Consider the following 15,401-nt stretch of genomic DNA (forward strand, 5'->3'; position numbering starts at 1 on the left):
GCCAGAGGATAGTGGTTCGATTCCTGATGACGGCGTTGCTCATTTTTCATCTCTCCTGCTTTCAAAAAATACCTAATGTCTCTACAGTGGCGTCCGAACTAAAAGGGTATTGGATGATGATTCTCCACACCTGGGATTTGGCGATTGGGTCTCCTAAAAACCCCAGTCGCCATTTAAAAGGTAAAGTAAATAAGGTATTTCTCCTGCCTTCTTGGCATGCCTTCGTGGTGTGGTGGTCCGCACGCTGGGCGAATATCCAGAGGTCCGCGGTTTGATTCTATTGAAGGCGTTGCTAATTTTTCACTTCTCCTGATTCCAAAATACCTAATGTCTCTACAGTACTTCCCCGAATCTTGCATTTTATTCGCTTTTATTGGTGTCCTCTGCTACTAATCTTCAGAAGCATCAAGATGTTTGATAGGGAGAAAAATATGCGGGGGGGGCGAGGAATATGCGAGTAAGTACGGTATTATTTTTTAAATTAAAATCTATACTTTATTTAGAATGTAGATTACTCTTTTAAGCCTTTCTTTCCTTTAATGTCCTGAAATTATCAAAATATGGCTGTATCAAAATATGGAAATTATCTAAATGGCTGTTTATTTATGTATATATGTCATTTAATTTAAGGACATTAATTTAAACATTTTTTGTGTTCACGATTTTGTGTGTGTGATCTTAAATTTCATTCTTGAAATAGACCCGAGTACAAAATTTCAAATTTCTTCGAGTCTAATCGTCTTCGAGTTATGCGAGATACGTATATACGTACAAAAAAGTCACGAAAAAATTCATTTTTTATATTCATTCTGCAATTTGTTTTGGAAAAACGAGTCCTTTATTTTGTCCGCACGTGCAGATGCACCAGAAAACAATTTCCAGACGGGTTTGGGAACATTCGAAATGGATATTGCCATTGAAATATGATACTCGAAATGTTTCGTGATTGCAATGTTTTTTTTTTTTACTTCGAACCAGGAAGTAATAAAAAAATTTCAGGCTCCTTATCCTTATCCGGATGACAGAGAACAGCAAATAATATAAAATCGATCATCACCCCGAGAAATACAACTATATGACGAGAGAAACCAAACCCAGAAACCATACAAAGGGGTTCAGTCCAGGTAATAGTAGCAAAACTCAGCCTTCAACTATCACTCTGCTGTATATCGCTAATGCGTTTTTGTTATAAAGAAATTTTTAAATTTATGTACTGATTAAGCTAAAACCTTTTTGTATACCAACGGACAGGGCGTATTAGTCTAGCGGATTGCATGTCTTACTTAAAACATCTCGGTAGCTGTAACAGCATTAAAATAGGCAAGATATTAGAGCTCCAGTTAAGCATTTATGTGAGAAATCATGATGCTGACGGCTTGTGGAAGATTAAGACTTCTTCTCCATTCTGTTTTCGAACTGATCACGAAACCACCAAATACTGTTCATGCCTAAAACAGATAGTGTAACTAGGGAGAAAGGAGAATGATAAAGGACATTGTTTGCTTATTTTTCGTAAGTAATTTCGTCTCTCAGACTGAATTTCCCTCCATTCACTTGAAACGCTATTTAGAACATACAAGTGAATAAAAACATTTAGACAACATCTCAAGAAACGTTTCTGAAGTTTAAACCTATAAAAATGTATTAAATTTTTAAGCATATAGATTGAAATTCAAACTTATTAAACTTTTAGCTATTATTATCGGCCTTAAGTTTTATTATTTCGAAGAACCTGAAAAATTACAATTGGAAATTGGAAGGTTCTTTGGATGCATTTGCCATTGTAAAATATTTTATTAACTATAAGTCCTAACATATAGTCATTTCACCTAGAAAAGGATATCAAAGAATATTCTGTTGCATCTAATTTGAAAAAGATTCTCTTCACAAACGTTTGACAGATAGTCTAGATTAAGAATACGTAATACGCATTTTTTCCCTTGAGCAGGAAGTAACAGAAAGGTTCCTCATTAAATTTGTTATCTGCTCGTTTCATTCGGGATTATTCTGACACCAAGACAGCAGCAAACAAATTATCAAAACCGATTTTCCATCAACGGTTTAAAGTATCCACTTCCAAGTCTCTTCTCTTCTAGGAGCAATCATAATTACCCTTAGAACCCCTTGTGTCATCATTAGGAAATTCATCTACTCTGATGACAGTGCCAGCCGGTGCATATTTAATTTCACCAAGTGAGCTTCCCCCCCTAAAATCGGCGACAGGAAATTTCCGCTCCCATAGCTGTCCATAATAAACAGATGAAGGGTCGTTAGGATAACTTCAAATAGCAAGATTATCATAAAGTGCATCGTATTTAAATAAGTTACCAAAAATAATTTCTTTTGTTTGCAAAATTCCAAGATAGTAATATTTCATGCCAGTATTAATACCCATTTTAAGCCAATAATATTAATATAAGAGTACACATTTTCAAGTCAATAACTAATATATAATAATGCCCATTTATAAGTCAATAGCAAGAACTTCGTACAAAGTTTTCCGTTTTGTCTACAAGAAACACAAACTTTTTTCCACGGAAACACAGTTTTATGTGACTGTCCATAGGCTATTTTAATTCACAAAGCGCAACTTCATTTTATGATGATACTTGCAATGCAATGTTAATGATGTAAAACCTATTAGTTTTTTGGGAGCAGGAAAATCAACTTTGCTTTCGTCGGGATTCGAACCACAGAACTTCCACTGCTGCATGGATGTACTGACCAATTACAATTGAGTTGACAGTTGACGAGAGACACCGTCGTTCTCCCAAGAAGTTCTGTAGTTTTGTCTTTGCATAACAGTATTAGGGGACACATAAAAAATCTTTGTAAGATATTGTTGCCGGTGTGGTTCAGGACATAATTATGTAATTTACATAATTATTACATTATTTTAAATACTCAACTTACTTTACAGCAGAACATACACTTCAAATAGTTCACCTTACTAATAAACTTTATAAAGACAACACTTTACAGAACTTTAACTAACATATACTGTGAGACATTTAAATACAGTAGTAGCACAGACAAAGAAATTTATAGACGCAAACTGAATAAGTAATTAATTCTTACTTTAGATACTGTTCCAATTAATTATAAAAAAGATAAAATAAAATAAAGTTAAAAATATATATATAAAGGCGAATGTCGGAAAGTTTTGTAAGCTTATCGATAATCTGGGCGACCCTTGTCACCAGATGACGTTGTTTTACCATAAACTTGCAGAAAGTTTGTGTATTGTTACTGAGGATTTTAAGGTGGTATTTTCTGGTAGGTGGGCAGATGGTAAGGTAATGGTATCAACTTTCTCCGCAGATACAGAGGTCGGTGCTGCTGATACTGTATCTATCAAAATACTCGGGAAAGAGACTATGTCTTTTAATAGATCTTGTTGATTGAAGTCATGTTGCGTTTGTCGTCTACTTGTGTGACGCAGTAGTATATGCGGCGGCCTTGCCGTTTGTTACCGTATACGCTCGTGTAATGTCCGCGTTCATGTAATGTCCGCACCCCAACTTTACAGGTAAAATTTATGTAAGAAATAGTCACCCGCTTAATGTCCGCAACCCAAAAAACTAAAGAATTTGTTACTTTAAAATATATTATTTTAACATCGTCTTTTTTCTTTCAGTCAACAACATTAATCAATAAACAGCTTTAAAGAAATAATATGCATTTGTTTTGTCTTTGGTTGTCAACCAAAATTTTCATACAGAACAGATTTTTTAAAAAATAATGTGTGCAAGATATTTAAAGAACCAACGCTTATTTGATTTTTGTACAAATAAATATTAAAATTGCAAGTGCTGGTTAATTTGTGCTCCTGTGCCAACTAATACGCGCCGAGTGTTGATAACGTAAAAGGGGGTTATTTAATATTATATAGTATGTGGATGGGAAAAAGTAAGTTTGTAAATTTTAGGTAGCTATTAGACAACTTTAAATTTGATACTTTTATTACTTATGCCATTTTCTTCCACTTAGAACTTAACTTGGCTGTTTGAAACGAAATTTACACCCAAAATTACTCAGTATGGCCAAAGTGATGGTTGTAGATAATAAATTCTTCCTGATGTTCTCTCCTTGGCTAATCTGTCATGAGGGTATGTACGGGGGATGAGATAATTCCCTAAATTTCATCTTAAAAAGCAAATGGGCAGAGGTACGAAACCCAGGCGATCAGTCCAAGTAGTGACAAGCTATCATCCACCACATCTTATTCAGGGCGCACATTTAGAGTCTGTTAGATTTTTTAGAGTTGGAAACCAGAAACTCAATTGTGCTCTTCCCGATATTGAAAACACTGATTTTCTATTTGCTAGCTGGATATGGTAATGAAATTAGGAAGATCCTTAAATGTTACACATTTCTCACATTTCCTAGGCATTAAGAATTCTGCTACAAATGAAATAATTCTAAAATCTCTTCATACCACTGTTTGAAGCAGGAATAACTTAAAAAAAATACCTAAAAATAAAATAATTAAGTTTTATATGAAAATTAGTAAAAAAATCCGAAGAATATATACTTGCATATGAACAAATTTTGAAACACTCTCATTAAAGTGAAAAAGAGTTCAAATCATATTTTAAGCTGTAAGTTAAGTTCCAAATAATATAAGCTTAGTTTTCTACTGCATAATCTTTGTAGTATACTCATTAGAGTTTTAGCAGTTTTTCTTGTTGTAAACATAAATAGATCAAAACTGAAAACATGCTCTATTAAGTAAACTTTAGAGCAGGATTCCAGCTACTCCATGTATTTATTCGTGACAATTTTTTAAAGCAATCCAGTAGAACATTAAATCATTTTGTAAGGCAGTCAAAAATATGATGCTTTCACTTTCTTGACATTGTTTTGGTAATTACTGAACGAAGGCAATATAGCGGGACAAGAAATAAAAGTGAACTGCGCTATTAAACTAAAATTTAAAGATTTAAATTATATTAAATTTAATTACAGGAAACAAAGGCTAGTGTCACAAGTCTTGTATGATCCAGAGGGTGCTTAATTGCAGAACCAAATGTTCTGCTTTTGTGATAAAATTTCATACTAATCATACTGACTATAGCTTTTTCCCTTTTTTTTTTCTTTTTTTTATGCCGGACACTAACCATTTTAGGCTTTCGCCACTACTAATGCCGGAAGCGGAGGCTATTTTATTATGGAGGCACCTAATACCCAGCCAACGTTATTTCCTATGAAGGGATGGACAGTTTACATCCATTCTTTCTCCGGGATTCGAACACGGCCCCTTCAGTATGGTAGTCAGAATCATTAACCAGTTTCCTGTTTGAGTGGTACGACAAAAGTTGAAAAATTATTATCGTACGAAACCTATACATTTTTAAATGCAGAAACTGTATTTTCATAGCAAACGCATTAAACTATGATTTTCCTGATCAAAATAAAATCAATTTTAAGCTTTCTCGAGTTTAAGTAAGTTAATAAATTTTAATCATTTTAGATTATTTGCAGTAAAGACATCAAAATACTCACTAAAACAGCACACTAATCTTTAAATTTCAACAAGTAAATTAAGAACTTTTTTGATTAACTACTACATTGAAATAATTTCATACATTATTGAAATTTAAGAATAGCATGAATACGTATTTTTTATTATGCGAAAGTAATGGACATTTGCTTGAAATTTTGTCTTCGTTATGTTGTTTATATAGCTACATAATTCAATTATTAGTAAATGTAAGTTATACAGAAATCGCAAGTAACTAAATATTATGTTAAATATATGTTATCAGAATCCATAATTACAGCTTAAAAAAGTTTAACTATACCTTAGTTTAGCAATTTATTGTACTTTTGTTATGTAACTTGAATGAAGAAAATAAGTCTTATATGTTCGAAAGAGAACAGAACATTACTACAATGAAGATGCATCATCAAGATTTCCTTGGTTACAAAAGTTTAAAAATGTTTGAAGTGCTTCACTTTAAGACAATCTTTCTTTCAGAAAGTTTATATAGATAACAAATATTTTGTTTTAGTTGTCTATCGATATTTACTAAAATGAAAATTAATTTTGAAAAAGAGTGTAAGCAACATATATTATATCATAATGTTGATAAAACGTTAGCTATTTCTCTCGCTTTGAGCCATGCCGCAGCAAACCGCTGTCTATAAGCTTTCAAGTTACCTTCCTTTTTGTTAAAGGACATCGTTATTAGAAGCATAAGAGTAATTAAAATAATAATCTAAGCTAAGGATTGATGTCGGCCATCATCTTGAAGGAACTTCTATAAGTTCCAACCGACGCGAGTAGGAAACTCTGATTTGGTCAGGTTGTCGGTGTTAATTTTATTTCCAAATAATTATTTTAAATTTTAACAGTTTTCCTTTACTCTCTCGTTTCCCACCTACAACTCACTGCCAGAATCAGTTTTCAGTATCGCGTTTTATGTAAATGAAATAGATCCAGTATTTATGGGAAGTCTTGGTCACTTTGATAGAAGAACACAAAAGTTCTCAGTAAAGCGTGTTCTGACTTCTGACCACGTCTTTGCCTGAAACAAATATTATTGCGCTTGGTGGTATTGTTACGTGGCTGTTAGCGTTCGCCTGTGAGGTTAAAATAGGGGCCAACTCGGTTAGTAATTTTCTTTACTACGGCTAAATATTTAGCAATTAGAACTAGTTTAATTTCTTTCTTAAGTTCAAGCCCAAGTGGAGTGTTCCTGTAAGTCCAAAAGGTGTGAATGTTCTTCCGTTAAAATAAAAGGCCTTAAGTTTCTTTATAATTAATCAAAATCATAATGCTTATTAACTAGAAGAATATTCAATAGGGCCAAGAAGATAATGAATGGCTGTTACGAAACCCAGACTTGATGTCTTTTGAATTCTATTCTTGTGTTTACTTAAAAGATTTGGTTTATCTGCGGAAAATATTTGGTTTGCATCAAATGAAGGAAACAGTTTTTTCAGCCTTATTGAAAATGTGTTACTGAAATGGTAAATTGAACAGATTTTAAAAAGAAAAGGAGAAGAAAGAAGAAAGTCTGAAGAAAAACGAAAAATTTCTCATGACTCTCTCTTTTTCTCTCAATACATATATGTATAAATTAAAACCAAAATGAAATTGGGCGTAATAAGGACATTCAGAATTAAAATTCAGCCTAATAGGTACTAAGATTGGAATACAATAATTAAAATAATCATTTAAAACTCCTAAACAAAACTATTGATGTAGATTTTTAACAGGCTTTGGGTAAGCGTGAACACTGTGTAGAAAATTCAAAATAAAAAAAAAATATTGGAATTTTTTTTGATCTCTTAATTTTTAGAAATGAGCATAAGTTATTTTTAAAAGTGGGTACTTCTGATTAATAAAAATTGAATAGATGCGTATATGGAGTACAAGTTGCTAGCCGAAGTAAGGTCAGACTGAACTACCTCCTGCTGATGTTGTAGCTGAAAATAATAAATCAGCTACAGTAATTTTTAGTTTTAATGTATTTAATTTTTAGTAAATTCTAATTTTTTTCCTATTTTTAATATTCTACATACCGTCGCTCTTAGCCAAAGGCTTTGGCAGATCTATACCAACACTTTTATTTAAGATTTTTAAATAATTTTTACTTTAATAGTAAATGCAAAACTGCCTTTCAGTTATAATTTATCATATATATAAGAGATTAATTTTCAGAGGAATTTCCGTTTTTAATTATAACTTTCTTTCGTGTTTACTCGGTTTTGAGAACCACCCCGGAGAGAGAAAGAGATAGACCTTTATAAGTTTTGGAACTAAAATATATTTAATTTACGTTCCGACTTTTACTTCTTTCCAATTTACTATCAATATATATATATATATATAGTTGAACTATCAATATATATATATATATATATATAGTTGAACTATCAATATATATATATATATATATATATAGTTATATATATATATATATATAGTATATATATATATATATATCTTTTAAATTTCAGGTTGATTATCTCTTAAGAAATGATAAGAAAATAATTTAATGGGATATTTTTTAAAGTGACTAATGAGATTGGAATTTTTTAAAAGGATAAATCTTAGTAAAGTTTGTATGCAAAAGATGTAATATGTATATAAGTTAATGACAAGTTAAAAAATATAATAATATTTTACACGAAAAAATTGTTGCCGATTCCATAGAAAGATCCTGACTTTTCAAGAGAATTAGTCTCTTTCCATAACATCAGAAACAATTAAATTCCATCACGTTTAATCTTTCTCACATTTTTCAACAAAACTCTCATGTCAAAATCCACTAACTACTATAAATTTTAATTAAATAATTAAATATTTTATTATCAATAAATGCGAAAGAAACTCCCCTAGGCGATGTAAGACAATTAATGTAGATGTAAAACAATATGTTAATCATAAAATGAGAATCGATATTTACAATATACAATATATATATACAATATATACACAATATATATATATATATATATATTGTATATATACATTTTGTGAAAAATGTGTAAGGAAGTTTTGAATCGAAAAATCCGAGAAACGACTTTTGAAGCACAATGGATTAACTTTAGAAGTGTAGTTATATCAAATAACACTATCCCTCTGATTAAGTTTTATTATTTTTATCACAGTATAAAAATTTTTAAAAAGATGATTTTTCGAGAGTTAATTCTTTGCCATCCACTAGTTAAGCTAATAGCTTTAAATACCGACAAAATCATTATTTTCTAGCTTATTAAAGCTTCATATCTTAAAAAAACAATTAAACACCAAACTACTATTTAATAACTCCTAAAAGGCTCTGAAATGGGAACCGAAAAGCCTTAAATCTTACCTCCAAGACTGAGTTCAACAGCTGCCTGAGCAGTTTCTTTGTCATTATAAGCAATGCATTGATACATGCCACGATCTTCTCTCTGCACGGGGTCTATCCGTATGACATCACGAGATATTTGATTAATTCGGCCGTCCAAGGACAGAACGTCAACATCTTTCCTCCAGTGAACACCGTGGATGGGATGTCCAGATACAGAACAGTTGATAACCCAAGGTCGACCAACGTGGATTTTTTGCACTACTGGAGACATAGAAGTAGACAAAGGGGCTGTAAAATACAAAGAAGAGAAATTTTATTTTGCAATTTCATTGATAACAAGAGTCATGAAAACATTTCTTATAAAATACGATATTTTTAAACCATTAAATATGATAACAAGCTTTTATTATAACGATACCATTAATTATTATTAGCACAACTTGACCGGTGTGAGATATCGAGACGAGATCCTTGATCAATATTGGCCATCCATATCCCGCTGCTATTGATCCTAGATTTCTTCTGATGGATAACAATGCGCGACCGCATAAAGCTCGGGTTGTTGAAGAACATATTGAGGGTCACGGTATGGAGCAGATGGAATGGCCAGCTCAATCCCCAGACCTGAATCTGATATACCATCTTGGGGACTACCTTGGGAGACAGGTTGCTGCTTTAAGACCTTCTCCAATGTCGTTAGATGAGCTTGAATAAAGATTACTCCGTGTCTGGTCGTTGCTTCCCATTTCACTGATCGACAATTTAATTGACAGCATGGAACATCAATGTATTGCAGCTAGGGGTAGACACATTTCTTATTAGAACACATTTTTGTAATGTTACCACCCAACCTTTCCTCAAGGAACTGTGATATACTGTTTCTCTAAGACTGGATTTCTCTGCCAAGAATGCAATGTTATGTTGTAACTCATGTCTGTGTTGAACTTTAGAAACTTTCTATGTCGCATTCATTAAAGAACTTTTAGTGAATATTTCTTCTTAATTTCTGGTTTCTATGTTGCTTCATTCTCAAATTAGACACAAAAAACACGCTGTTCATTAACGTTTGGAGGGCAGTGTACTTGGTTACACTAAGCGAATATTCTAAATAATCTCTATTTAAAACAAGGACAGTAGAATTTAAGATGATACAGTGCAACCGGATTGTTTTAAATTATATTTGCCAATAAAAGAAAACTATCATACTTTTGTGGCTGTTTAAATTTTAGATCGATTTTGTGATAAGAAATTAATTTCCGAAATATGACTTCATTCCGAAATGTAAAATGTGCTGCTGTATTTAATAAATTGATATTGTAAAGAGAAAGTTATCTATAAAAAAATAAGTAAAGATACACTAAATAAATAGGTACACTTTTTCTCTCGTAATTAAAAAAGGTAGCTTATTGTAGGAGCTAGTGAGTCCTTTTTTCAGCAAGTCATTGAACTATTGCATAATAAATAAATGGCAGCAACAGGCTTCGACATCAGAGTGGTAACGCTTATTTGGGATGACGCGGTATTTGGTTTGATTCTTAGCCGATACTGAAATTTTATTCCTATACGTATATCGTTTATATTGCAAGACACAATTGGCAAGATGTAAGTATTTTAAAATTTTGGGTAAAACTTTCATTTAATAAAGTTTTAATAAATTTTGTGATATTTTAACTAGAATTTATCTAAGCATCAAATTTATCATGCGTCCACGGGCATACTTAAGTCTATAAAAATATTAGAGTTCATCTGTTTCGTTTTAATGCCCTTTCTTTTATCTGGTTCACTTTTAATTTTAATCAATATTATCTTACAACAGTTTTTATACTCTTAATATTAAACATCTTTCACTGTTTAAAAATACTACATTTTCTGACTATCCCACCCTTTCAATTAGTTTAGTACAGGTAAAACCCAATATTAGTTACAAGTCGCAAGCAAAACAGTCAAACATTTTACAGTTATGACTGAGATTAGAGATGATTTTAGATTATATTTTACATATTTTAATTAGAAATTAAGATTAAATTATGCTGTATTTACAGAAGTGTATGGTGACCTGAATGTAAGAATAATTTGATATATTAAGTGCAACATATTATATACCTCCTACGCTTTATCAGTATTTAAACTATTCTTGACTACTGAATATGAGACAACGGTAAAATAGACCATCTCGTAACAGATTCTTAGTTAGACAAGAACCATCATCTTACAGCATTTTAGCTAGATAGGAACGAGTATCTTAGGATCAAACCCTTAGCTAGACAGGATCAATTCATAGCCATTCAGGACACAAAGAGTAGCCCTGAGGTTCGCATCCCTGAGTTGAATAAAACTCGATTAAATCACTGCTGTACTTCATGAGTAGAATACAGTATAAGGCTTTTTTATGCAATTTATGTGAGCCGCGAAGTGTGCCGCCAAATTTTTGAGAATTCAGATAAAATTATATATTTTTCTGAAGGTTGTGCATCAAATTCTATATGTTTCATCTTTCATATGGAAAATCCATAGTAAAAGTAGAGCAATTCTTCGTTTATGATTACGAATCTTTCTCTATATATAATCTCTCTATACATTATGAATTTAAATAGAGGAAAACAAAATTATGTATAGATATTATTCTTGAGTCAGTGGAATGGTAAAAATCTAAATCTTTCAGTCATATTTTAATCAAAGAGCATCATTGAAAGTATATTAATCCGAAATTCTAGAAATTCTTTTAAAATCTACAATTTATGTTAAATTTAAAGACGGTGCTAGCTTTCTATACTTTAAATCAGCGGTGCTCAACCTTGCTCTCGCGAGCACAAGTGTGCTCGTCGATCGTTTTGTATGTGCTTGCCAGTCCGATTAGGTACTATGAACAAAGAATATTTTTAAAGTAACCATTCATTTATATTTCTAATTGTTAAAATGTGGTAAGCATTTCTAGTCATAAGAGATATCTTGCAAGACGTTATAAAATAATTGATTTATAATATAAAGAATTGAATGTATTATCTCACGGATATAACAGCTAAACTGAACAAACTGAACGAAGATCTTCACGGAAGAGAAAAAAAAAACCTTTTTCAATTGACAGGGGCTGTATCTGGTTTTCAGATAAAGTTAAATTTGTGGATAAATCAGATGAAAGAAACAAATTTCACCCATTTTCAGAATTTATCAGCCATATTAATAACCACAAAGCAATCGAAACAGAGAAATACCCGGAAAACCTAAATACACTAAAAAATAATTTTGAACTCCGCTTCTCTGATTTCCATAAAGTTCAACAAATATTATTATTCATCTCAAAGCTATTTTCCGAAATTAATATTTCAGATGTATCACATAAGATTGGAAAAATGTTGATGTTTTGGGAATGTGCTCGCGGTAGGCCAATGGTTGGGCACCACTGCCTTAAATGATAAATATCATTTATGTAATGTTCAATATTTTCAATTCATTCATAAATTTTCAAGAAGTTACTTTTTTCTCTTTCATATAATTAGTTTAAGTAATAATTATTTTCAAAATTCAGCTTTTGGTATTTTACTCAGACTTTAACATTTTAAAAGTCTTTCGTTACGTTAATTCAGTTTTCCAAATGAACGGTGGACAGGAAAATTTGAACAGATATGAATATTTATTTATTCTTATGAAGGCATAATGCTGAGAGTTCATTATAGAAAGTCTGCAAAAATAATTTCCTCAAGATGAACATCGAATTTTAGCTTCAGAGGTATCTTGTTTCGCAATTACATGCTTTAGTTATGCTGCGGCTTAACCACACGTGTCCCTTAAACAATGACAAGGGTAGTCCATTGTATTGGCTGCTGTTACACAATGTGATGCTCAAACAATTTAATAGAGCAGATTAGAGTTAGGAGAAACTAATGTCTGTACACTGTTTCGACAGAGACAAAGCAATTAAGTTTAATGATTCGAAACATTCACAGAGATGTTCTCCTGTTTCTGCACGTAGGAAATTTGAATGATCTAATCTTTCACTTACTTAATTTACTGTCATGGCTTCCCAGTTGATTCCATGAAAATCAAATTAAGCATAAAAAGTTTAATTTACTATTTAAAATTCTTTTGCTATTATAATAAAAGTTTTATGCTCCAACAGTTTATATCTTAACAGTTAAATGTCGAGTCATTTACCGAATAAATTTAGTCACTAAATAGAAACTGAAAGCCAGCTTTTCTTTTAAAATGCAAGCAAAAATCGGATAATGATTTCTTGTTTTTTTTACTGTGTAGAATTCTTAACTCGCAGACTAGTTAGGGTTATTTATTCAGTGATTCGAAAGGTCCAGATCATTGGAACATATTTTTCTATAGGCCAAGTACGTTGTTCTTATTTACAATGATTCTTTTCATTCTCACTTCTGCTTATGATATCTTGCCTGTAATATATTAGTTGTCACTTCTCATGGAATTCTCAAAGATCTTAATAATAAAGGTAATAATATCAAAGATCATGGACGTGGCACTGGCAGTTTTTGAAATGATATTGCTGATTGGTTGGTAAAACAAGATATAAACCTTTACTTTAACACCCCAACGACAATGAATAAGTCCTTCTTCGCTAAACAATGTTAGAATTAAGCAATTCTCAAGTGGAATGAATTATATAGAAACTTTTCTGCTCCTCCTTGAGTGAATTATTTTTTCCTTCTATTCATCATAGATTGATTTAAGAAGTCTATGATGAATAGAAAGAAATGGAATTTTGCAATTACTGAATTTCAAACTAGGCACAATAATTTCAGATCATATCTGAAAGTACTTGGGCTATCTAATACATACATGTATTCCTGTAGTTTCGAGAGGAGCAAAATATTGAATATTTGTTGTTCGAGTGTTCAAAGTTTACGGAAGGAAGAAGAAAATTCATTTCTCTGTTAAACTCTTTAAACATTACTTTTCCTCCCTCTCTTCATGTGTTTGTTCAAGATAAAATGGTATTCTCTTCTTTCTACATATTCATTTTTTTACGTGTCATCTGTGAACTAGTAATTTTATTTCATTTTGTGTTATGTTGTTGTATGCCACTGTAAATCTTGTCTGATACTATGTAGTGCACAAGGAGTTTAAATATTCTTAAATTAAAATAAAGTACTTATTATTGTAATTTTGGTTGGTCGTTTGATTAAATTTGCTTTTAATGCCTTTCATAATGTTTTGCATATTTTATCTACTTGCTTGTTTATCTGGTAAATTTTTTCCCACAAAACCTTTATTCTGTATTTTTTAATCTAATTTTCGGCCTAATTTAATAATCTGTAAGTGTTAAATCGTTTATTATGTTCTAGATCTTGTAGTTGCATACCGGTTGACAAATTAATTGTAAATACAGTTTAGTTGTAAGTGGTACTATTGTAGAGTCATTAGTTGTTGTTTTTGTTGACGCAGAAGAGGTGAAAAATGTGCAGTGTCCTCCCTGGAACTCAAACTTGGATCTCTCGAATACTCTCCAAGTATGCTACCATTACATCACAAAGACATGCTGGAAGGAGGGAGAAAATACCTTATATACCCCCTTTTAAAGGATAACTGGGGATTAGGAGACCCAATCGCCAAATCCCACTAGTAACGAATTATTGTCCACCACCTATTAGTTGGGGCACAATTTTTGTTGTCATTAGATTTTTTGAAGCAGCAGACATGAAAAATTAGTAATGCCCTCGCTTCTTCTCGAATACGCGCCGAATGTGTTACCATTATTCCACGAAGGTATGCTGGAAGGAAGGAGAAAATGCTTATTATTCCCCTTTAAAAAGGCGACTGGGAAGGAATGGACCCAAATCCTGGTGGGGAAGAATTATCGTCCACCATCTTTCAGTTCGGACGCCACTGTAAAGTCATTAGGTTAGTCATGACCAATGCCCTCGCCAGGACCGGAACCTTGTTCTCTCAAATACCCGCCGAGTGTGCCGCCGTTACACAACGAAGTCATGCTGGAAGGAAGGAGAAAATACCTTATACTATGAGTAGAAACTTTGTTACCAGATTTAATAAAAGTTTTGATCATCATATTGGAGACATTTGATGATTTTTCACAAACTTTCTGATATTTCGTAAATTTTCAAATAAACGTATTTTAAAAGCGGTAAGAAAGATTTTTTATGAATCTTACAGTGGTTCTGCTTAATCCCAATAACATGGCTAATACTGAGCCATGGAAATCAATTATTTGACTGATTTCAGTGATTCATTTTGGAATCCTACATTAGTAACTGAGTTTTAAACTTTGCTCTGTGAGTGATTTACTCATATGCGATATTCCCCATCCTTTAAGGAAAGTTTTCTTTACCTCAGTTTTTCTCTTTGAGCCGTTTATAGCTGTTTCTTTGTTTGAACTTATATTTATTTCAGCAAAGTGTAAATTTCTTCTAGTCTGGTGAAGTTATTAAAGAGATTTCTATGAACGACGTAGCAATAGTTTCTATGATGTATTTGAGGAGAATTACCTTTTACTCGTCCTAGCTGATTACAGAAAAATTAATTATAATATGGCTAAAAGAAAAAAAAAAAAAAAAAAAAAAAAAAAAAAAAAAAAAATCAATTTCGAGAAAAGGAAATGAAAAATATAATTTTGAT

General features: G+C 31.8%; 1 protein-coding gene across 3 annotated transcripts in view; it reads right to left on the bottom strand.

Annotated features, from left to right (window-relative positions):
* The window catches only part of LOC118197664 (cell adhesion molecule Dscam1-like), a 927,954-nt gene that overhangs the window by 350,428 nt on the left and 562,125 nt on the right, over nucleotides 1–15,401 (bottom strand). For all 3 annotated transcript variants that reach the window (XM_085816877.1, XM_085816876.1, XM_085816875.1), the window contains exon 6: nucleotides 8,826–9,095. In XM_085816877.1, the coding sequence (XP_085673003.1) occupies nucleotides 8,826–9,095 (270 nt within the window). The remainder of the gene's footprint in view (nucleotides 1–8,825; nucleotides 9,096–15,401) is intronic.

The sequence above is a fragment of the Stegodyphus dumicola genome, chromosome 5, assembly GCF_044657685.1.
Source record: "Stegodyphus dumicola isolate Sdum_Otavi_A_Nest chromosome 5, ASM4465768v1".
NCBI classification, from domain to species: Eukaryota; Metazoa; Arthropoda; class Arachnida; order Araneae; family Eresidae; genus Stegodyphus; species Stegodyphus dumicola.